Source organism: Spizellomyces punctatus (assembly GCF_000182565.1).
Source record: "Spizellomyces punctatus DAOM BR117 chromosome Unknown supercont1.17, whole genome shotgun sequence".
NCBI lineage: Eukaryota > Fungi > Chytridiomycota > Chytridiomycetes > Spizellomycetales > Spizellomycetaceae > Spizellomyces > Spizellomyces punctatus.
The window spans coordinates 35,642-57,423 of NW_015971553.1; the positions used below are offsets into that span (position 1 = coordinate 35,642).

Here is a 21,782-nt window from a genome sequence, read left to right on the forward strand (position 1 = left end):
CACATTGTTTAACTAAAAGGCCAAGTCCAAGCAAGTTGACAAGACGCGAGAGACTTGCATAGCGCATGCCATCTTCATCCCATGTGCGCTACTTGCATCATGACCTAATGATTTCCCAATATGGATAAATGAATTCATTACGTTATCGTCAGTATCTGTCAGATCCTTTCTATTTTACTAGTTCTGGTCCAAGTACCTTTTTTTCTTGTTCGAATTTCCTGCTGGATGCAACGTACTCGGGACATCTTTCTTTTTAAAGCAGAAAGAAAGAAACTGGCAGCAGTAAAGCAAGCAAGTAGCAGCAGCATGTCCCATTTCAAGAATGAGTCAAAAGAAAAAGAAGAACTTGCTTGGCGGGGGAGTGGGGGGGAAGGAGATGCAATGGAGGGAAAAAAAAAAAGACCAGCCATAGCCACGGCTGGGAATGTTTCTCCTTTCTTATCTTCCCCTTCTTCCACATATGCCAATGACATCGATTTGCCAGTGACCTCACCTACGTTGCAATGTATATAAAAGTAACCCCCCACAATGGCCCCCTCTCCCTGACACATACTGTCTGCCGTTGGACTTTCTACATAACGTGTGCACTTGCACTTTGAAAGCAATGTTTCCGTCATTTCGCAATTTCATACTGCTGTCGTCCTGCTTGTCTGCTCTCGCTGCCCCTCTAGAACCACCATCGGGAGTGCTCTTTGGTGCCTGGTTGGGTGAGTTTTCCACATGATTGCTGTTCCCATCTCGGTAGCATTCTGATCCAGATAGGGGTCGGTAGACACGTCACCAGGAAGAGGCGATTCACCGCTATTGTTCAACAAGAGACTCGGCCAGAATGCTTCTCTCTTTCAAATGGCCCTCGACATTCCTCTCAACCAATCCGCGCTTCCACCAACCCACTTTGTCGATGAGACAAATACAGATGCCATTCTATACTTGACCGTCTATCCTCAGAAGCTCCCTACTTTCACGCCAACTGGAAATGAAGTGTATCAAGTTCTTGCGCCAGACCAAGTCGTGAATGACTTTGCAAAACAGATTGCTGATTGGGTCAAGAATGGACGTAGAACATTGATTCGGTTAGCGCCTGAGATGAACGGTACGCGTTAAAACATGACAATGCGCAGCCCTTTCTGACTGCGCAGCCCGTTCTGACCTCCACCCTGTAAAATTATAGGCGGCTGGAACGCCTATGGGCAACGTCCTGTCCAATACATCAATCTCTGGCGTCGTGTTGTAACTGCCGTCAGGAACGCAGTTGCACAGTATCCAAACTCTGTAGCGTTCATCTGGTCACCAAACATTGGCAGCGGATACCCATTTCCAAATGGCGGCTTCAATCCTTTTACTGCTCAGCCGTATAGTGCAGCAAATGCTGTCGATGCCGCGGAATTTGCCGCATTGGACACTAACAAGGACGGTGTGCTGGATAACAAGGATGATCCGTATCTCCCGTACTGGCCGGGAACAGAGTAAGAGGGGATGTTGATCAAGGGACTTTAGGCAGACGCTAAATTCATCTGCTTCCTTTTCAGATATGTCGATTGGGTTGGCATATCCATATACTACTATGGATTGTAAGTGACTAAGCTGGCGCATGTGTCTAGTCTCTACCCTAGGCCTAATCTTTCCCCTTGACCCGTTTTCGCAGAACATTTCCATGGCAGGAGAATGCTATCCCACCCGCAGGCTTCTTTCAAGCCAGCATTGAAGGCCAATTCAATGGCGTCCAAGGATCCCTTCAAGGTGTAAATTTTTATCAGACATATTCGGGAGCCACAAGTCAGTTCAAAAAGCCAATGATCATTTCAGAGGTGAACCGTCATCACTCTTTGTTTGCAGAATCGATCGTTTGCTGACATGGCTGTGCTGTAAATTTCAAGACGGGTGCTGCGTTTCACACCTACCTCATCGCAAACAATGCGCCCGTTCCAGCAGGAGCGGGGAACCTCCCTGTCAAGCAAGCCTTTTGGCGGCAATTCATGACCAATGCCACATTCCTTGCCGCCCATCCCAACCTGAAAGGCATCTGCCTATTTGAATTCGAAAAGGCGGAGGAAACAACCTGGCGCGACTTCCGAATTACCAACGACACAAACATTCTGTCGGCTTTTGTCCAAGACATCAATCAGCCAGACATTCGAAATTTGTACGTATTTGCAAATAGGACTGAGAAGAAGATCGTCACGGATCCAAAGAACGGTGGACAGACGAGTCCCGGTGGCACTGCAGGCACGAGCGCAAGCGCAGCTGTGCAACTGGGTCGTAATGTAGGAATGGTTGTGATGCTTGCCATCTTAGGTGCCCTCTTCACAACGCTGTAGATACTCGAGCTATAATGATACTTTAGAACTTAATCTGCATGTATTTAGAAAGAGTAGCCGCTCTAGAAAAGGACATGAGCACCAGATAATATTACAAACTACCACGCAAAAGTATACCAGAGGGAGCCAAAAGGGTTATGTAGCGATATTCCCTCCATCTCCTTGCTCCCCCTCCTCAGCGCCACCCAAAACATCTGGCCCATCGAGTTGCAAATTGGCAAAGCCCGCCTGTAAAGCTTCCACAATCCTATCCTGTTCTACATGATGATGAACCATGGAAAAATTCCTCCTCCACAGAGCCCGATGAGCCAAACATGTTACCTTGCGAATTCCACCCACAAAACCTAAATCGCCTGTATCACGAGGGTTTGGTTCCTGACTTCCATGCACACCCACCACAACGGAATACCAGGGCGAATGCGCGGGGTAATGGGGAAACGCGACCGTTATTCCTTCTTCGTCCTCCATGTCATCCTCGCCGTCCCCGCTTGCCGACATCCGGCTCACATACCCTCTCCACCAAGCCCACTGTTCGCGGGTACCAAACCTCCATTGAATCTCCACTTCATCCCCGATTTCAAACCCCGGCCTTCCATCTGGACGAAGAGAGGTGAAGAATTCTCGAAAGTTTAGTTCTCTCGAGTCCCATTCCAATAGATCCTCTGGTATTCTTCGAAATCGATGACGCTCCGAGATAGGTATTCGCTCATCTACAAACTCTGGCAAATGGCTAACCTCTTCCGTTTCCTCGATTGGGCGATCTAATAGCCGAATCTTTCGACCTCGTCTCCACTGACTAATGATCAGTGGATTATAGGATATGCAAAACGTTTGGCTGCGTTTATCATACGTAGCAATTCCAGCAAACGCGGACATTTGGCGATCCACCAGGGACCCAAGTACTTGGAGACATCCGGAGTATCGTCCCCCGGCTATTAGCCTGTAAGCCTCCTTGTAGTCATTTGGTAAAAAGAACTGCCCGTGGTCAAGTACTTTGTGTGGATATGGGCACACATGTTCGTTACTGTTACTCCGTTCTTTACCCTCCACAACACACTGCACAGGATCTGGTACTTCCACAAGTGGGATACTATGTTCGCATGTCCCGTCGTAGAAGAACCACGGCCAATCGGTTAGACAGAGGCGTTTCCAGTAGGTTTGAGAAGATGCGAGGCGATAAAAGAAATGTGAGGTTTGGGAAAGAAGGGCTAAGGATTGTGCAGGAAGGTATTCGAGAATGAGCAATAGCAGGGGGAAGGGATAATCGCTTAGCGATTGCATCTGGGTATGGGAGCTATCTCCCGCACGCAGTGACAGGCATGGGGGCTGAATCAGACGCCGAGTCACACAGCTCGTGCGCAGCAGCGGACACAGGTTCGAATCTGAAGAACAGATCTGGTAGTTATCCCATTGGTAGATCCACGATCCAACTGTAAACGGGATTCTGCACTCATTGTAGGATAGCAAGTCTTATCGATTCAAAACAATGGGATACCATATATTTATATCACAGAAACGTCCAAAATCATTAGTTTTACACAATTCAATTCCATCCTTTCAAAACGGGTTTGGATCATCAGGTCTCAATCCAGCCAACGTGTGATTGACATCCCGATGCTCTGCCTCATCTGCCCTCACAGCAGCTACTACGTCCCTCAATGTTGCATTTTCCTTTAGCCTCCAGTATTCTTTTGCAATGTCGGGTGCAGGGGTCGTTCCCCAGTGCTGGATCTTCCCTACTTCAATATCCTTCAAGCAGTTGGTGTAGGTGTGAACAGCTTCCTCTTCGAGGTATCCAACAAACCGATGGCAGGCACGAGGTGAGAGTATGTATGAGGCGAAGAAGAGGTTGAAAAAGACGCCTTGGCCCATGAGGACCATTGCTCGGAACAAAATGGAGGGCTGTTTCAATTTCATAAAAGTGAGGAGGTGCATCCGTTCATTTTCTGCTTCCTCGAGGAGAGTGTGGACCCAGCCATTGTCGCGACGGAGCAGGCGGAGGGAGCGAAGGTGGCGCATCATGCCGCCAACCATGCCAGGAACACCAGCGACGGTTTCGAGGAACACTGCTCAGAAGGAGGATTAATACATATTACCCTAGTTCAATATCAAAGATTGAAAACTCACCGATTCTATTCAACCACTGCTTTTCAGTCATAACACCAATCTTATCCGAGTAATTCGTCGCGGTATCAAATCCGAACCTCATCAGCCGAACCAGGGCAAATGCAATCTGATCCCTCACCCCTGCCAGCTCTTTATGGGTGAATTTAACCGCTTCCAGTTCCTGTGGGGTATAAACCGGATGGCGAAGCATGTAAGTTTTCTTTTTTACGATATCCGGTTCCTGCTTCTGTTCCATTTTTCTCCATGTTGCAGCGTTGGGATCGGTGCCGAGCTTTGGATGAGGGCCGGTGACTGTTGGTGAGGCTGATACAGATGCAGGAGTTGTGCTTTGGGTGCGGACTGGGCTCAGAAACGCAGAAGCAAGGAGACGGGACGAAGGGCGTAGGATGCTAGGATGAATGACAAGAGGACGTGATAATGTCAACATTATGGTGGTAGTTGACAATGTATTTAAAAAGAAAAAAGTTATCTAATTCTTTAAAATGCTTTGAAAAGCGTTTTGCAGCACACTGTTTATATAACCATTCACCATCCGAAAATACCCGACGACAACAAAATGCAATACAATACCTGGAAAACATTGCAAGTCAAAAATAGGTGAGTCACCGCGCTTAACTCTGTTGAATGACTCCGCTTGAACAGCCACATTTGTGAACCCGCATGCACGTACGCGTCTCGGACCCAACGGGACCAGATACACTTTGAATATTTGATGACTTCTCGGAGGTTTAAAGAAAATAAATTGTCCAGCAATCCTTATTATAAAACTTTAAACGGACAATATCCGAAAAGATATCCAAACGATAGAATGTACTCTCGGTTAGGTTTACACCTTGAGGTCTTCTGTCATGTTGGGCCTGGCCTTTTGGTGAACGTAAGCACCGACTGGTAAGACCTCTTTTCCGTGGGCAGTGTTGATGACTACGGCTGCGGAAGAGTACCACGCACAAAACGCAGTGATCAGTCCGAACCAGCCGCCAGCTCGGGTCGTTCCTTCGCTTGGTCTAAAGTCGAACGATATAGATATGGGATGAACGCTGGATAATTCACAATGCTACAATCATAAATACGTACGCAAGTGCTCCAATGGTGAGAAGAAGAAATGTCATGGAAAGAAAGAAAAAGACAGAGAAAACCGCCTTGGATACTCGATACGCAGCGAACGTCATGTAAACGGTAAAGACAGTCCATCCAAGTAGGTAGAGACCAGTTGCATCTGACACGTTGAGAGAGCTTGCTGCCAATGTGGGCACAATCAAGTATACATATGCACTAAACACCATTCGAGTTAGACCATGATTGTGATCATTGCTAACAGAATGAGATCATTGCACTCACGCAAAGCTCATCCAAAAGCACCCGTACGAAGTGAACGCGGTTGCACCAAACGTGTTACTGCAAATGTAAACGAACATGAGCACTGTACTTCCCACGAGTACATGTTAAAGCAAGAGTTTCAACCAACCTCGTCTGAAACTCCCACATTCCCGCCGCAAACTGCGCGATTCCACCATAAAACAACGCCAAGGGCAATACAACAGGCTCCAAACGCTTATCAATAAAGACTCCAGCATTAAAGCAGGACAGCACAAAGGTAGTCAAGGCAAAGGACCCCAATCCAAGCGGACCAGGATTGCCGAGACCGGAAGCAGGCGCCGGAGGCGGTGGAGGAGCGGCAATGCGATTAAGTAGCTCCTCGAATTGCTCATGTGTAAAGTTGTATGGACGGTTCAGAGTGTTGGAGTCCATTTCGACAATAGTATCGTGCCTTGGGTTGGCCTTGTTGTACATTGTATCGGTCATTGTAACGTGCAAACTAGAGGACAGACGCACACACACACAAAGAGGAAGACTGGCAGGAATCAAAGTGGAATGTATTGGAACAGGCAGTCAACAGCGAGAGGGAAACAGCCAAACGCTTGCTCCTCTTTATATCGCGATGCTCTCCATCCTGATTCTGAATTGGATGCCCTCCCTTACTCCCTTTTCCTTGGCTTCACCTTCACCGCAGAAATGGGAAAATCCCAACCAACACCAAACAAACCTTTTTTTTTCACGCCTCCCTCCAACATCTCCCCTGCACACACAACACTCAGACATCCATCCCCCATCGACCCCCGCGGAGGGTGAAGGGCGCCTTTACTCCTACTCGCAGCGATCGTCACTATTCCCTAGTTTTCCAACACTTTTCCAAAATAAACGCACTTAGACGCAATCTAAAAGCAAAAGACACTCCAAAGGATGTGTCACACCAAATAATGTCATCTTGGTCGCGTGAGGTGTGACATAAGTGAGACAACATCCAAGACACAATAAAGTGGGTATTTGTTTATGACTGGATGAGGTGGAACGCAGGCACATATTTGGCTTATTGCTTATGGCCTTACGTTATGGCATTGCTTAACACATCATTTTTACCTTGGAGACCTGCCAGCTCATCCATCTAGGGAGCCTTTGTAATAAGAAGATGACATCCTTTGTAATGTGTGAGATGGATACTGTAATACAGCGCAAAATGAGATGGAGAAAGTCGTCCTTCCTGTTAGACCGTCATCACTGTAACTAATGCATGAGTGATGTTGTCTAACGAACTCGATGGATGTTTCCTGATATTGGCTCTATCACTATGAGGACCAGTTTGGGGCCTAATAGGAAACAATGCGATTGAGATGGTGGGACTCACATTCAGACAGGGTAGCTGCTCATTACAGGGGCGATCACTAAATATACTGGTTGTTGGTGGGATCACATTTCTTGTTAGATATATATGTCGGCCATGAATGCTATTAACAGCAGCGCAAAAAAAACTATACAAAAAGGGCAGGCAAATTCACCGCCCCCACATAGCAGCTACATACAATCATTCTTGGGGAATGCGTCTCTCGGCAAATTTACGGGTTTGATCACGAAGTTTGTCAATAGGTGCGACAGGGAGCCCAGCTATGAAATAGATTGAAGAATTAGAAAAAGGTTGCCGCGCATGCAAAAGAAGACAGGAGAACGTTGTGCCAAAGAGGAACTCACCAAGGACTTCCAATGTAGGTGGCTTGTCGGGTGCATGGGGATGAGGATGAGTGGGGGAAATCGCTTTCCGACGCAAAAATGCTTTGGACAAGTCGATCCGTTCCGGTTCTGGGATAACCTTTGCGATTTCGGGTAATTCCTTGGTCTCTTCCTCAGTAGCATGCTCCTTCAGCACTCGCATAACGTTATTGAGCGTCTCATCAAACCCCTTGTCACCAACCCGCATTTTGTCGAGTTTCAACAAGAGTTTTTTGACTTCAAAGTGATCTTGACGGAGATGATCTGCAATGTGTTCGCCACTTCCTAGAATATTTCTTTCTTCGATCAACTATATAGAGTGCATGTCAGATACAGAATATCCAAGTGGTTCACAACTGTCGACGATTGCTGGCTCCTACCGGATAGACAACGGTCTCCTCCGCAATAGAGTGCTGGGCTACTTCACGGATCAGCTCATTGATAATTGCCTATGTGTGTTGTCATTCCAATTAAGAACAACTGTTCGAATATTATTGATAGAACGCTTAATTTTCTGTACCTGTTGTTCTTCAGCATTGCCTGCATTCTTTTTATACCGATCATACAGCTCTTCAAATGACCTATGATCGTTCTTGATCAAGACCTCAACAGGTTTACGGGCGGTAAAACTCTCTGCTGCCTGATTCTTTTGGGGAAATGTGGTATTGAACCGAACTGTTGCTGCAGCGGTTGGACGCAAGATGTGTGCGGGGATGCGTAATACACTTGGACGAGCTGTGAGGATGAAGCGCCTGGAAAGCATTGCTATGTTCGTTGTTTGAAAAGAAGTGAGTGCGATGGAGAAGGGGGATATTGTCAAAGTGTGAAGGGTTTTATATCATTTGAACTGTTTTGTTACGCGATCATCTTGACGCGGATGCAACGTCATTGATTTGCAACTCGCGCGTATTCAGTCGCATCAATTCACGCAGCATTCCTGGTAGCGGCTATCCATCACTGTTGAGCAAAAGGCCCCAACTTTAACATCAGCCTGCAAAGGTTTTGTGACTACAGCCGGGAGCCGACAAGAAAGTATACATCGAGTATCTGATATGGCACATGTAGTACTTAGTATGCATCTGGGCTGATGTGTATTACTTTTAAAAACATAGTGAAATCTCTGATGTTGCTCCCGGGCCCAAATGGCCCTTCATTTGTTCTTTTCAATTTTACAGTCTTCCTGTAACAATGGCCTCAACATAATCGCTGATAAACTGCCTCTTCTCACTCAAATCAGTTCCAAAGAAGCTGCCTAATTCTTCTCTTACTTTCCGTTTTGTGAGCGTGTGCAGATCGGATATGGCAATGATGTACCGAATGCGCTCGACAATATCCTCGTCTGTAGGGAATCCTCCAGTCCAGGTACCACTATCTTGAATGGTCTCTGCTGATTTACTCTTACTCAATAGCTGATCTGACGATTGAGTTGCATCAGGAATGATTAATTGACTAGGAGGACAAGACGGCGGGATATCGACAGCAATGCCAGGCAGACGATCGAGAGCCATGTCGGAACGGAAGAGCGCAGAGTTCCGGAGGTTGTTAATTGCGCGCGGTGCGGGAGGGCGAGGTTCACCTTCCGAACCAGAGCTGGAGGCGGCATAGTAACTTGGGGCATACTGAGAAGGTTCATAGTATGACATTGGGCCTTGCTGTAATCCGTCGAGCGAACGCCTGGCCTCGATATGGGGGATGTATGAGCGGCGGTGGTCCCCGGCGTATGACGGCTCATAGGGCGACGCCGGACCCACACTGGAACCATACATCCCCCCCGGCCCACCATACGCAGAAGAAGGACGGGTATAATGAGCAGGACCCTGCGAGAACTGCGAATTTGCCGATCGCACAGACGCTCTCCTCCTAACATTTCCTTGCCCTTGACCCACGGCAACATTGGAAATGCTGTAAGCTGACACTGGGCGTCCATTAGGTCGGCCGTTCTGTGAATGTGGTGCACTGTTGTATCCTCCATATGCAACACTGTATCCATTTTCAGAAGCACCGTACTCGGACATGCCCATCGCAGCCTCGTCCTCTTGAGCCTTTTGCATCAAAATACCTTCATAGTCCTCCCACTTCATAAGTGGAATGATGCTAGGATCAAATGTCTCACCATCGCCACCGTGTGAGTCTTTTCCGCTTGCTCCAGCGATACGACGCGTATTTCCCCACGAGAAATCATCAAAATGCCAGAAAGAATACAGCGGTAGCCAAAACGAAAAGACTGGCATGGCCAAAATGTTGATGATCATCCACCCAACATGTTGGTACTCTCGTTTTATGATAAAAATGATCGCCTGAAGTCCGTACGCGACACCCAGCATGATGAGGGAAATGATCGGGGGTTCCTGTGCCTCAATGGCAGCATAGATGAGGTAGACAAGGTAGCCAGTCGTAGCAGGCATAATCAGCGTCGCGAACAAATCGAGGAACACCACAAAGCGCATGGAAAAGATCATACAACCGCAAAGCTGCGGCAGGAACAATAGCTCAAAGAGATTGTGAATCGTAGAATTGATCCATCGACGACGCTGGGAGAGAAGAATGGACATTTGGTCCGGAACGATTGTCAAACATTTCGCATCTGCCGTGAACTTTGTCCTGTACTCGGGGAAATATTTGAGCATCAGCGTTGTCAAGTACCGATCTTCCCCCAATGACAGTAGATTCTTTTTGTGAAGCGTGTCGACCTTGTTCTCCTCATAATCGTGGATAATATCGTTGCTAATCAGTAGAGGAATCTTTTTCTCAGGTGTTCGAATACGGTACATGGAAAAACAACCAGGAAGACAAGTGACACTTCCGAACAATGATTCGAAAGCCTTTGCCATGTGGTGACTGATGTAGTATTCGTACACTTGCATCATGGTCACCCAGGATTGTTTCTCGTTGGCAATTTTCGTTTCACCACAGATGCCCATGATCTTTCCATCGTGTATCATGCAAGCCACCAACCGGTTAAGAGAGTCCGGAACGACCTCGGTGTCAGCGTCGACCATGAGGATATATTCGTACAGGTAAGGGTGAACACCGATAATGTTTTTCATATGGTGATACATTTCAAGGTCCAGAGGTGTCATGGGGGATCGATAGTGCACCTTGTTCAAGAACTTCATCAAAATCATTTGAGAGTCTCGTTTACCGCGATTACCAGGCTTTGTAGTTTCCGTTTCTTTGCCGCATTTGACAACAACAATGAAGGGAATCGCCCGAGCTTGAATGTGATACAGACCGGAATAGATCTTTGCCTTATTGTGACCTTTGGATCCTTCTGCGATGGCAACGTAATCTTTAGTTTCTGGCTGTTGAACGTTCCTGTCCACACCGAGGATGTCGAGAACAAGGTCTGGGGTGGGACGATCGTTCCCAGCACCCTGTACAATACCATCCGCCACAATAAACAACAATTTACGTGTGTCATCATACTCCAGTAGCGAGAGGGAATTGATCGTCTTCTTTAGTGAATCCTCGCCTTCCGTATAACAAGGCACCTGCATGATGACGAACCTGTCGTGGTTTTCGGGTTGTCGCTTCGAACCGAGTTGTAGAGCAGCCAAGAACTTTATCACAAGGATAAATACCATGACACCTGTACATCCGTAGAGAATGTACTCTGATGCATGACAAGCAGCGGCCGATATACGATCGTCAACGACTCCCACAAAAAACTGGTTGTCAAGACATTTCATCCAGCTAGGGTCGATACGATTTGCAATCAGAGAGGCATCTTTGCCTCGGTAGTACGCTAGATAATCAAGGAGATCCGAAGGGAATAGAGAACGTATCCAGGAATCTGCTTTCAACAGTTCAGTCACATCGTAGAACCTCCCGTTGATGAGTATCCATGCGTCCGTGTCTTTAGCATGATCGTATACGGTATTTCTGTTATAGGCAAGAGAAGCGACTCGATATATGGGGAATGTGACCGTTTCCTTATACACATTGACGCTATCGTCCAACTTCCATGTGTCATGACAATAACCAGTCGTGAAGCCTGTCTTGAGGCATGTCGTGTTGGTTGGAAGGTCTGGAGGAGTGCCCGATGGCTGCGGACAACTCTTGTGCAAAGCACCTGTCTTTGCGTTGATCCGTGGAAACCACTCGGAAGCATCCTTACCCGCCACCGTTAAGAGCGTGAACGCCGGATCAGGATGTCTGTCAGCGTATGAGTTGACATCGTAAACGTATCCGTTCCAACTGATAAAAAGGTGATTCCTGGAGCTAATTGTATTGTGTTGGGCGACTTCGGATGGGGACATGATGTTGGCATTTGGACACAGGAATTTACTGAAGAATTGGACGAAGAAGATCATGACACCGCAAAGGAACAAGATAATGACGCAAAGGGCAACTTTTTCTCTCCATGCCATGCGGACATCGGGGCTTTTCATGCCGCCGATGGATTTCAGCAGAAAGCTCGGTATCCACCAAGTAGTCAACCAAGTGAATCGCACCCACCACCGTCGTGCGGCAGTTTGAGGGACTTTGGGCTTCTTTATTTTGGCTTTCTTGGCAGCTTTCGTGTCCTTGGCCGTTTCCTCATCACCCACTTTCTTGTCGTCTGATGGACCATCCCCATCGGGAGAGATACTTGGTGGGAGCTCAACACCAATTTTATTGGATTTGACCACACTGGCCTGACGAGACCGTGATAAAGCGTTTTCTGACTCGTGCATTATAATGAAACCCGTTCGCAAACTGTTACAATCAAGGATCTTCTTGTGAGAAACCAAGCAACGCAAACTCATCCAACACAATATGTACTCACCAAGGACAACCAGAACGATTTACCAAAATGTGCCCAGCACTCCGTCTACAGTGAAAGCAATGTAGAACAGGCGAAAGAGAGTTGGTTGGCAACCTTTTGCTATATTCAGATGTTCATTCTGACTAATGCTAAAAAAAATAGGCATAGAGGGGTTCATATTCAGATCTTTGAACTCATGGCTATTTTTAGAGCAGGTTATTTCTTGGTAGCTGTTCGCGTGTTCGCGTGTCGCTGAGGGACGGCTCCCGGACCGCTCAAGATATCATCCCTGGTACATACATCGATATTAGAACTATGAATGAGAAGAAAACACCATCACAGTTGGGTGAATTATTGAGCGTTGTTGGTTCCTTGCAATGGAACGATCTATTTTGCACTGTTTTTGAAGACGGCATCGAAGGAAGCCTTTGAGCACTCTCCTCATCATAACCAGCTTCATAAGTATAACCTATCATATTCCGTTCAATGAATGAACCCACAGTTTGCCAGGCACCCGAGAAGATCATTCTCTATCGATTGACGGGGCATATAAGCTCAACTTTCATGTAGAACTTTGATCAAGGTTATGCTGGTGCTTAGCTCTTAGTGCTTCAAATCACGCTAAAACGCTCGGTGGATCTACTGTAACATGTCAGTGTAAAACGTAAGTAAGAAGCGATAAATTGGCAATAGTCGCAACCCGTTTGACAATGCACTGTCTGATCCACATGCAAGGATACCATCGAAGGGCAATGTTACGCACATTCTGGACGATCATAGTCTTACGGAATGGACGAGATCATAATCGTTTGCGCGATCATCCCAAGCATTTGCTACCTGCTTGGTATCAGAGAGTGCGGGCAAAAGGAGAGTCAGTGACTTCACAGATCCCATCACCATCATAAACCCCATGTGCATTAAAAATTCTTTCTGCCAAAGCGATGTTTTCCCAATTCTATTGAACTTTCCTGCAGAACGATCAAAGCAGCAGTGAGATACCAGCACTGCAAGATAGTAGCTAGCCACTGTTCTACTACAGAATCTGAATTGAGCGCAAGCTTGTTCTGCTTGCTCTTCTACTACAGAATCTGAATTGAGCGCAATCTTGTACTGCATTTTGGTTGTCACCGGGCCTATGCGATTAAAGGGGACTTTTTAGAAAACTGCAAACTGAATAACACACACAGTTTTCGTTGTGTTCAATGTTAATGCAACCTGTTGTTTTAGGTATACTATCATTGTTAATGTCATGATCTTAGTCGTATCTATAGAAAATTGGATTTCCAATTACTCAATCCGCTATGCCTCCTCATCTATCTACATAGCCGTCAATATTGCTGTCATTGCAATGAAGCGCAACCTCCCTCATCAATGGCTTCGGCACAGAGAAGCAAGCCGAGTTACTAACAATTTGCCTGAATTGGGCAATCCGTCAAGTTCTGCATACAACGAAATCAGCCTCTCAACAGAAGATTGCAAATAACGCAAGATCAGCGATGACATTGACAGGTCTGTTTTAAAAAAAAAAAACGATGTAAAAACTATACAAGGGAGAATCAGAAACTTCTAAGGTCCTACAACGCCCAGATCCCCTTTACAAACAAAATCCCCAAAAATGGTCCGTATTACAGGAATTACACATATACTTTAAACTAGTATCCGTACCCAGAAGCGAAGATGGCCCTGTTGCAGATACCATCGTCAACGAAACGAGCCACTTCAACCCCGCGCGGTCCCTCACAAGACCTGCTGGCGCACAGCAGGTTTCCGCGAACAGCACCGTCAGGGTGAGCAGCATTGTGAAGGTTAACGTAGAGCAGACCCTGGGCAAGCCACTTGTGTTGATCGTCGTTCAACACAATCTTTTGGGGGTTACGAACAGGGTTTTCTTGCGTTGAAAATTTTGGTTGAGGGAAAAGATCAAACAGGACGGACGCATTCTTGTTGGGAGGTGCGGGGCCGTGGATGTGGATCTTTGTCAGAGGGGCAATGTTGAAGTGGGTCGCGGCAAACTTGATCTCCTTGGTATGCCTGTCCAAAAGGACCAATCCATGACCAAAGCCGGCTTCACCCTTGACTACAAAAGGGACTTCCTTTTCGCCGCACATGACAGCCTTGTAAACATCGTACTTGCCCTCATCGTAGTACTCGTTGTATTCGTGGTACTCTTCTTCGCGGTACTCTTCTTCGTGGTGGGGAGGCTCCTGGTAGGTAGCACCCGCGTAAGGGCGGGCAGCATAGTAGCCTTTACGGGGTGAGTCTCCGTAACCATTGCTGATAAAACTCTTGTGCTTTGACTCTCCATAACCGTTGTGGTACGATTCGTGGCCATTGTTGTAGTGGGATCCGTACTGGCCCTCCTCGGAAATCAAGCACCACTGGCCATTCTCGTAGCCCCAACCGCGGCCCTCGTTATCGTAGGTTGGCTTGTGAACGTAGCCGTGGCAGTAGCGGTCGTAGTTGTCTTGGTGGTAAGAGACTTTGTTGTAATCGTCTTTGTAGTATTCATTGTCGTATTTGCTGTCTTCGTAATAGTCGTTGTGACCCCCATGGTTGTAATAGCTGGGCGCAGCAATAGCAGCCGATGCCAAAAGAACAGCGCCAGCAATCGAAGCGAGGAATGTTTTTGGTGCCATTTCTAAAACGATGTGATGTGTTTATTGGTAAATGATCAAAGGCGATGGAGGAAGGCTGGTAAGGGGCCTTTGCTTTTGTAGTTGCACTGGTAGTGGTGGTGATGTGTGTTCTGATGTGTTCAAGCAAGCCCAAGGTAACCTGCCCTTTTATAAAATAGATATGGCACCGCCGCTGGTCGTCGGCTTTTGGACCTAAAGAAAAGCACAGGAGAGCTGGCTGAAAATCCGGCTGAGGAATGCATTTTGGGAATCCGCCCCCTCTCCGTTGATGGTAACACTAGGCAAAAAGGCCCACACGAGGAAGGAATTCAACACAAGTTTGTCCGGTTGGCTTATCGGACAAAACTAACAAAGTGTGCATTTTTGGGCTGAAGATCACTGAGGCTTAGCAACGCGTCGCTTTTTTGGCGTTGCTTTTGGGGGCCTTTTTTCAGGGCTTCAGCCCAACTTGACCGTTTTTGCTGTGAGCGATTGACGAGTTCCGCAGCAACAAAAAAGTTTTATTTTCCAAGCAGGTGTTTGGTTTCGCTTTGCGCAGGGTACAAATGTGGCTAGAGACCAGACATCAGCAGCTGTCTAATGACTTGCAAGCTGTGCTCAAAGGGACTACCCATGCATGATGGACCAGTCTGATCGAATTGCGCACGTAGTTTAGACAGCCCATTGCTCTTAAGGCTTTCCAGGGATTTGCCCATCATATCAAAACGAACGCATGTGGTTCATCGGTCCGTGCGCATATGAATGGCTCCCTTGAAAACTCATACCTGCTCGGTTACCAGCGGTTCCCGACACTGTCATGTGCACCTTATCCCGCCTTGGTTTTTAAAGCAGGTCTTTGTCCAATCCCTAATGATGGTGCTGTCATTCATGAAGGATTGCTTGCAATCTGGTCGCCACTTGTTTTTTTTTCCTACAGCCTACAGGACTCGACCGTGAACAACACGCAAAACAAGAAAAAAAAGGAACACCTTTTTGGTCTAACGTGCGCCATCAATGATTATAAATGGATACGGTGCGGTGTTAAATGATGGATTATCAAATTATGGAAATTCCTGGCCAAACGCGTAGGGGAAGAAGGTCTCACCTTTTTTACCACTTGTTGGAACACCCCCATTCTGTTCTGGCCATTTGGTGTCAGACTTGATCTTTTGGGACAGTCTTTTTATTTTTTATTTTGACGTTCGACTATTTACATACAAGAACATTGTGAGTTGTTGTTCTGGGAGCGAGCGTCTGTAGATCTGTCTAACCTAGGGCTTCATTTACTCAAGTACCTCTGGTCTTTATTTTTTTTTTTTCGGCACACTTTTTCCCGAGTGGTTTCTGTCTTTGAAACTCTGCACCAATTTAGGGTGAGTAGCAAAGAAACACCAAAGAACAAGCTGGGATTGAGGGGAGAGATGGACTCTGGAGAGGAGAGACATTTGGACACTGCTTGCGACGGACGTGTGTGGCATTGTGGAACGGCCGTTCTTTGACGTTGGAGTTAACGAAGCAAGGTGCTTGGGCCCTCTTATCGGTCAAACGTCGCAAGCGGGAGGACAATTGTCTGCGACAAATGTTGCGTTCCACTAGTTGGCGGAATTAGCTTTTTGCCAGAGGCCGGCATAGGGGCCCTAGGAGCCTTAGGGAGGCTTGGGAATTCGTGCATGTGCAGAATGAACGTGCCTAGTGACTGAAAATCCCTCCATTTGGTACCCCTTATAGGTTTTATCCCAGCAGCCTTGCAAACCTCCCTTATCCACTGAAGGCTCCTTTCGGTATGTGTGCAGTTTCGGTCGTCTGTGTTGCCCCACCCGTACTCATAGAGTATGCTAGATCTTTTGTCGTCGAATACTGCTTAACTATACGTGAGGCGAACGCTACGAGTTGTCATAAATCGCAGAATTGGTCTACATTTAAATAATCGATGGTAAGCGCCGGTGTTGGTTTTCGTTCAAAATGGTCGGAGATTGATTTTGTCTGTGCAATTGCAGGCTAGGGATCACCCTCTGCTGAAATTGATCTCTTCTTTTGAAACGCGACAGCCTTTGCACCTGGAAGTCCCGCCGTTCTTGAAGCGGTTGTTGGATTGTATGTATATCGTCCGATGAACGTCCCTCTCACAGTCCTTGCTAAATTGTGAAAACCATTAGATGGTCAAAAGACCGGCGTCCGGAAACCAATCCTGTGATTGCTGAAACCTGCAGATCAAAGTATTCTCCTTCCCTCTCTGTTTTGCCGTCGGCAGACGACCGCCCCTTCCGTTGCTTGATTCGGCAAAATCATCTTTTATCATGTCTGGAAGCGAATATCGTATAAGCGGAGGGAGCCAGCAGTCTGACGAAGAGGATGAAGACAACCGCGTTATTGAAGTACGTGTTCCAATGACAAGGCGTACGTGTCATACATCAATTCGCTGTACTAAACATGTCCATCTTTGCAGACGGATCCAACAGGACGATTCGAGCGCTATGCCGAGTGTCTCGGCAAAGGGGCATATAAAGAGGTGTTCAAGGCGTTTGACACCGAAGAGGGCGTCGAAGTTGCGTGGAATCAACTGCGCATTGACCACCTACTGAAGCGTGAAGCCCAACGAATTCTCTCTGAGATCCAAATTCTAGAATCTTTGCGAAATGATAGTATCATTGTAAGTTGCCGCGCGCCAAATATGCATTCCACATATGGATTCCATTATATGCTCACGGATCACTTGTAGAATATGTATCACAGTTGGATTGCCAAAGGCAAAGATGGAAAAGATAAAGTGTATTTTATCACCGAGCTCATGACCTCGGGAACCTTGAAGAGCTATATCCGCAAGACGAAAGGAGCTGTTAAGCCAAAGGTCTTGAAAAGCTGGTGCCGCCAGATTTTATCGGGTTTGCATTATCTGCATACAAGAGATCCTCCGATTATTCACAGGTTAGTTTTTGATATACTCTCTCTGATGTTTGTGCACGTTCTGATGGTTGCGGTGTATCCAGAGACTTGAAGTGCGAAAACGTATTCATCAATGGAAACAATGGACAAGCGAAAATTGGCGATCTAGGACTCGCTGTTGTGAAACACCGAGACCATGTCTCATCAGTCCTTGGGTGAGTCCATACTGCTTGGGCCTTTTAAAATGAACTAGGATACTCATAAAACTGGATTAGTACCCCGGAATTCATGGCTCCTGAACTGTACGACGAGAAGTACGATGAGAAAGTGGATATTTACGCATTTGGCATGGTATGTTGCAGTGTGCGTGACATTTGGTGGTTGCAGGTTGGCAACATATGAAGCTCACACATTTTTACCTAGATGATGCTTGAAATTATTACCAAAGAGTACCCATACAGCGAATGTACGAACCAAGCGCAAATCTACAAAAAAGTCTCTTCAGGGATCAAACCACGAGCTCTACAAAAGATCGAAGACGATGAAACGAGAAGATTTGTCGAACTTTGCATCGCCTTTAACCCTTACCAGCGACCCACTGCCGAAGAACTGTTACGGCACCCTTTCTTGATACCCACCCAAGGGTCGATGGTGTCTGTCAATAGCTTGGAAGGATCAACGGAGATGGTCAAGGAGCCACGTGGCGCAAAGCACGAACACCATGGATCTGTGACGTCCGCGTCGTCGTTTGAATCACCGGTCAATGGGGACAGTGGTAGCTCCGCCTGGCATTCCGATCGACAGCCAGCTACGCAACCGGCACTGACGAATGCAGTGCCAGTTATGGTGGATGCGGAGAACCATACTTTTGAAATCCTTAAACGTGGGCATCCTGCAAACTTGCCACCCCACGGATCGGGCACGGTGTGTTCAGTGGAGGTTGTCGAGCGGCTTAATGATGAGGAGGTGCAAGTCAAAATGATCTATACCATGTCAGGACGACCCAGTCAAGAGATCAAGTTTCCGTTCAGCATTGCAGCAGACACTTCCAGAGACGTCGTGGGTGAGATGGTGCGAGAAGGGATTATTGATACTGGAGATGAACCCGTTGCTGTGGAGCGGCTGGAGAGTGCTGTGCGGGCAGTTATCAGCGGCGAGGCGTCATCTTCCGAGGGTGGGTCAGTTGAACTGAGACGGGTGACTAATGGACGACGGGGTGAGAGTTATGAGCGTGGGGTGTCAGCAGAGCGGTATGGTTCCCTTTATCCCTCTGCACATTCTTCTCCGCCATTGTCTCCAGCGACATTCCCGCGGTATCGGCACGCAAGTGAGCCTGAAGCCCCTGTCTCCACGCTAGTGAGGCACAATACCATGCCAAGGTCTGTGTCAAATGCCTCCATTGGGCATGCCAATACGCGATTGGCGCAGGTTTATTCTGTTAGTCCGGGCTCGAGCCCGGTCCCGAGTCCCATCACAACGTCCCCGACGATGCGAAAAGCCGACACGTCCGATGTGCGCATGGGACATGGCCATTCACTCTCGATTGAGAGTGTTGCCAGCGGAGCTGAGAGTTTGAGCACGAGTTCTTCCTCGCGGCCCGTTACGCCACTTGGAGGCGAGTGGTTTACGGAACGTCCTAGTGGAGAGGACGGAATCAAGGATGCTGTTGCCGTACAAGTCATCGATGGTGACATGTCCGCCCTCCCAGCTGTGCACGACTGGCCTCTTGAAGGCGGAGCACTTTTGCCACCGCATGTCGTGATACCCCACTCCACCACCGCCGTCATCCCCGCACCCCTCACGTCCTCTCACCCACCCATCCGCGTCGACACAGCCGTCCACAAAAAACTCGCGGAACTCCAAGAACTCAATCTCCGAGGCTTTGGCAACCTTGCCTCGCATGCTAAACCCTCATCAGCCCTCGTCTCTTCCTTCCCTACTCTTCCCCCCTCATCTGTCGTGGGCGGTTTCATGAGTCTTGGCCAGATGGCCGGCGGTCAACCCCGCAGCGCACCGATTGGAGGACACCGACCCCCCATTTCGTTTGGGAGTCAACCAAGCGGGTTCACATCTGGGTTCTATTCCACTGCACCAACGACAGATCGTCCACCACAAAAGTTTGTACCGTCTTCTTCTCAACCACCCGCGAACGGGAATGGGACGGGAAGACCGCGTGGACTTGAAGAATGGACGCGTGGAGAAACGAATGGGGCGGTGCAGGCGCCGTCTAGAGATGATGGGGTGAATTTGATGGATTGATGAATACTATGGGGTTTTTGTTGAAGCCCCTTGTCTTTTGTGTGTGTGTGATTGCATTTCCTTTTTTTTTATTTGTTGTGCTCGTTTTTTTTGCATAGACTATTTTCTTTGTTTTGTGTGGATAGTATTTTTTTGGGGGGGTTTTGGGTGGAGTTTTGACTTTTGCTTCTTCAAGAGTTGCTTTTTGGTGGTTTGGTGGTGGGAATGTGGGGGATGGGAGTTTTTCTTTGCAATTTGATGATACCAGTGTTTTTTTGTGATGATTGTTGTGATGTTGTTGGCAGGCCCTCCCTATTTTTTTTGGTTTGGTTTGTGCGTTTTTACAAGTAAATTAAGATGTTTTTTTTTTGTTTTGAAGGGATATGTACTTTTGATGATGCTTTGCTCACTCGCAGCTGACGGCCCTTTAGCAACAACTGTTGAATTGGCACAAAAAACACATTGCGAGAGAAAAGACATTGTATATTTCTCAAAGACGCAAGCTCTCAAGACCATTATACACACATCCTGCTTTGTACAAAAAAAATACACCCAACCACCACCGCTGTACACACCCACACACACACTCTCCAAAAACTCGTCAAATGGTATATCCCAAAACGATATATATACAAAATCAAGTATCCACCCTACGAACCCACTCCAACATCCTCTTGCGCCTCACAAGGACATCCCGTCGTTGCGATTTCTTGAAATGTTGTTTCGGCTTTCCAAGGGATTTCGAAAGGGTTTGGACGGTTTGTGTTAGGGATTTTAGGAGGGCTTTTCGTTGGGATTTTAGGTGGGTTTGGGGGGATGATGGTTCTTGTTGTTGTTGTTGTTGTTGTTGTTGTTGTTCTTGTTGAGGTTTAGATGGGGAGGTTAGGGTTGTTGTTGAGCGTGTGAGGGATGGAGTGTCGGAAGAACGAGTGTCAGAGAGAACAAGAGGAGTTGGAGGAGTGAGAAGAGTGTCGGAGGGAGTGTCGATGGTTTGAGGGGAAACTCCACCCTCGGCGGGCGCAACACTCGACTCGACAGATTCCTTTTTATGGCGAGTTCCGAACCGGTTTTTGACGAGGGTGCGGATGAGGGGTGTTGGTTTTGTGCGTTTTGTGGTGCGGAATTTTAGTTCTGTTTGGCGTTTTCGTTTTTGCGTCGTTTGTTGTGTTTGTGGTGGTGGTGGTGGTTGAGTGGACGGCGAGCATGATGGTGTTGTTGTTGTTGTTGATGTTGTTGGTGTGGAAGGTGATGGTTCGAAAAAGAGGTTATGGGGTATCATTGCATGTGTTGACGAAGGAGGAGGGGATGCGTGTCGAAGGAGCATCGTCACAAAGTGGTATGGTTTTTTTACAAAAGGGATTTTTTTGAGAGTCAAGCTGTAGTTTGTTGTTTTTGAAAGCGGGGATAACCGTTGCTCAGTTTGTTTGTTGCAATGGCAGGTTTGGCGTTGAGCACAGCACACTAGTTTGAAAAAAACTGTGTGTGTGTGTGTTGCAAGTTTACCAAAGGAAAACGTCGTGTGTGTTCGTGTGTGTGTGCGTTCGTGTGTGTGCGTGTGTAGTTGCTGTGTCCAACCAAAATAGTTTCTTCCAGCAAGTATTGTCGAAATGGTGGAAATGTCTCGAGTATTGAACGAACGAAATGTCGTAAGAAAGAAAAAAAAAAAACGGAATGCACAGTCTTACGTCTTGCCCTTCCCGTCCCTCCCTCCCTCCCCGTCCCCTCGCCATCGCAACAAAAAACAACACGCCCACGCCGCCCCGCATCCCGTAATTACTTAGTATTTTGTCAAAAGGGCAACCAACATAAGTT

The 21,782-nt window shown here is 47.3% G+C and overlaps 9 protein-coding genes across 9 annotated transcripts; 2 read left to right on the plus strand and 7 right to left on the minus strand.

The window, feature by feature from the left end:
• The first annotated feature begins 408 nt into the window (after positions 1-408).
• SPPG_07664 (uncharacterized protein) lies at positions 409-2,434 on the plus strand. The gene is made up of 6 exons (XM_016755821.1): positions 409-707; positions 773-1,093; positions 1,172-1,466; positions 1,530-1,571; positions 1,646-1,808; positions 1,878-2,434. Exons 1-6 carry the CDS (start codon positions 605-607, stop codon positions 2,316-2,318), a joined length of 1,365 nt encoding a protein of 454 aa, XP_016604870.1. The 5' UTR covers positions 409-604; the 3' UTR covers positions 2,319-2,434.
• SPPG_07665 (uncharacterized protein) lies at positions 2,352-3,645 on the minus strand. Its single transcript, XM_016755822.1, has one exon. The coding sequence runs from the start codon at positions 3,597-3,599 to the stop codon at positions 2,454-2,456; it is 1,146 nt and encodes a 381-aa protein (XP_016604871.1). The 5' UTR covers positions 3,600-3,645; the 3' UTR covers positions 2,352-2,453.
• A 118-nt stretch (positions 3,646-3,763) lies between these two features.
• SPPG_07666 (uncharacterized protein) lies at positions 3,764-4,999 on the minus strand. Its single transcript, XM_016755823.1, has 2 exons — positions 4,446-4,999; positions 3,764-4,384 (listed from the first exon to the last, which is right to left on the minus strand). Exons 1-2 carry the CDS (start codon positions 4,870-4,872, stop codon positions 3,876-3,878), a joined length of 936 nt encoding a protein of 311 aa, XP_016604872.1. The 5' UTR covers positions 4,873-4,999; the 3' UTR covers positions 3,764-3,875.
• Positions 5,000-5,073: 74 nt separating this feature from the next.
• Positions 5,074-6,650, minus strand: SPPG_07667 (uncharacterized protein). The gene is made up of 4 exons (XM_016755824.1): positions 5,911-6,650; positions 5,784-5,840; positions 5,520-5,717; positions 5,074-5,449 (listed from the first exon to the last, which is right to left on the minus strand). The coding sequence occupies exons 1-4, from the start codon at positions 6,246-6,248 to the stop codon at positions 5,272-5,274; spliced, it is 771 nt and encodes a 256-aa protein (XP_016604873.1). The 5' UTR covers positions 6,249-6,650; the 3' UTR covers positions 5,074-5,271.
• A 528-nt stretch (positions 6,651-7,178) lies between these two features.
• Positions 7,179-8,347, minus strand: SPPG_07668 (uncharacterized protein). Its single transcript, XM_016755825.1, has 4 exons — positions 8,008-8,347; positions 7,868-7,936; positions 7,470-7,797; positions 7,179-7,385 (listed from the first exon to the last, which is right to left on the minus strand). Exons 1-4 carry the CDS (start codon positions 8,248-8,250, stop codon positions 7,306-7,308), a joined length of 720 nt encoding a protein of 239 aa, XP_016604874.1. The 5' UTR covers positions 8,251-8,347; the 3' UTR covers positions 7,179-7,305.
• A 205-nt stretch (positions 8,348-8,552) lies between these two features.
• On the minus strand, positions 8,553-12,443 carry SPPG_07669 (uncharacterized protein). Its single transcript, XM_016755826.1, has 2 exons — positions 12,256-12,443; positions 8,553-12,185 (listed from the first exon to the last, which is right to left on the minus strand). The coding sequence occupies exon 2, from the start codon at positions 12,161-12,163 to the stop codon at positions 8,657-8,659; it is 3,507 nt and encodes a 1,168-aa protein (XP_016604875.1). The 5' UTR covers positions 12,164-12,185; positions 12,256-12,443; the 3' UTR covers positions 8,553-8,656.
• Positions 12,444-13,724: 1,281 nt separating this feature from the next.
• SPPG_07670 (uncharacterized protein) lies at positions 13,725-15,229 on the minus strand. The gene has a single exon (XM_016755827.1). The coding sequence runs from the start codon at positions 14,868-14,870 to the stop codon at positions 13,887-13,889; it is 984 nt and encodes a 327-aa protein (XP_016604876.1). The 5' UTR covers positions 14,871-15,229; the 3' UTR covers positions 13,725-13,886.
• Positions 15,230-16,779: 1,550 nt separating this feature from the next.
• SPPG_07671 (WNK protein kinase) lies at positions 16,780-19,991 on the plus strand (the record flags this gene model as incomplete). Its single annotated transcript, XM_016755828.1, has 9 exons — positions 16,780-16,782; positions 16,847-16,943; positions 17,006-17,039; positions 17,101-17,224; positions 17,296-17,499; positions 17,569-17,774; positions 17,837-17,947; positions 18,008-18,083; positions 18,156-19,991. 9 exons carry the CDS (start codon positions 16,780-16,782, stop codon positions 19,989-19,991), a joined length of 2,691 nt encoding a protein of 896 aa, XP_016604877.1.
• A 441-nt stretch (positions 19,992-20,432) lies between these two features.
• Positions 20,433-21,695, minus strand: SPPG_07672 (uncharacterized protein). Its single transcript, XM_016755829.1, has one exon. The coding sequence runs from the start codon at positions 21,292-21,294 to the stop codon at positions 20,608-20,610; it is 687 nt and encodes a 228-aa protein (XP_016604878.1). The 5' UTR covers positions 21,295-21,695; the 3' UTR covers positions 20,433-20,607.
• Positions 21,696-21,782: the final 87 nt, after the last annotated feature.

Excerpts from the sequence above, each read along its gene's own strand:
- SPPG_07664 (XM_016755821.1), top strand. The coding sequence starts at position 605 with ATGTTTCCGTCATTTCGCAATTTCATACTGCTGTCGTCCTGCTTGTCT. Across the intron at positions 1,572-1,645 it reads TCCATATACTACTATGGATT|AACATTTCCATGGCAGGAGA; the intron begins GTAAGTGACTAA and ends CCGTTTTCGCAG. Across the intron at positions 1,809-1,877 it reads AGCCAATGATCATTTCAGAG|ACGGGTGCTGCGTTTCACAC; the intron begins GTGAACCGTCAT and ends GTAAATTTCAAG.
- SPPG_07665 (XM_016755822.1), bottom strand. The coding sequence starts at position 3,599 with ATGCAATCGCTAAGCGATTATCCCTTCCCCCTGCTATTGCTCATTCTC.
- SPPG_07666 (XM_016755823.1), bottom strand. The coding sequence starts at position 4,872 with ATGTTGACATTATCACGTCCTCTTGTCATTCATCCTAGCATCCTACGC. Across the intron at positions 4,385-4,445 it reads GCAGTGGTTGAATAGAATCG|TGTTCCTCGAAACCGTCGCT; the intron begins GTGAGTTTTCAA and ends CCTTCTGAGCAG.
- SPPG_07667 (XM_016755824.1), bottom strand. The coding sequence starts at position 6,248 with ATGACCGATACAATGTACAACAAGGCCAACCCAAGGCACGATACTATT. Across the intron at positions 5,841-5,910 it reads ATGTGGGAGTTTCAGACGAG|TAACACGTTTGGTGCAACCG; the intron begins GTTGGTTGAAAC and ends TTACATTTGCAG. Across the intron at positions 5,718-5,783 it reads TGCTTTTGGATGAGCTTTGC|TGCATATGTATACTTGATTG; the intron begins GTGAGTGCAATG and ends AATGGTGTTTAG.
- SPPG_07668 (XM_016755825.1), bottom strand. The coding sequence starts at position 8,250 with ATGCTTTCCAGGCGCTTCATCCTCACAGCTCGTCCAAGTGTATTACGC. Across the intron at positions 7,937-8,007 it reads GCAATGCTGAAGAACAACAG|GCAATTATCAATGAGCTGAT; the intron begins GTACAGAAAATT and ends CAACACACATAG. Across the intron at positions 7,798-7,867 it reads AGGAGACCGTTGTCTATCCG|TTGATCGAAGAAAGAAATAT; the intron begins GTAGGAGCCAGC and ends CACTCTATATAG.
- SPPG_07669 (XM_016755826.1), bottom strand. The coding sequence starts at position 12,163 with ATGCACGAGTCAGAAAACGCTTTATCACGGTCTCGTCAGGCCAGTGTG.
- SPPG_07670 (XM_016755827.1), bottom strand. The coding sequence starts at position 14,870 with ATGGCACCAAAAACATTCCTCGCTTCGATTGCTGGCGCTGTTCTTTTG.
- SPPG_07672 (XM_016755829.1), bottom strand. The coding sequence starts at position 21,294 with ATGCTCCTTCGACACGCATCCCCTCCTCCTTCGTCAACACATGCAATG.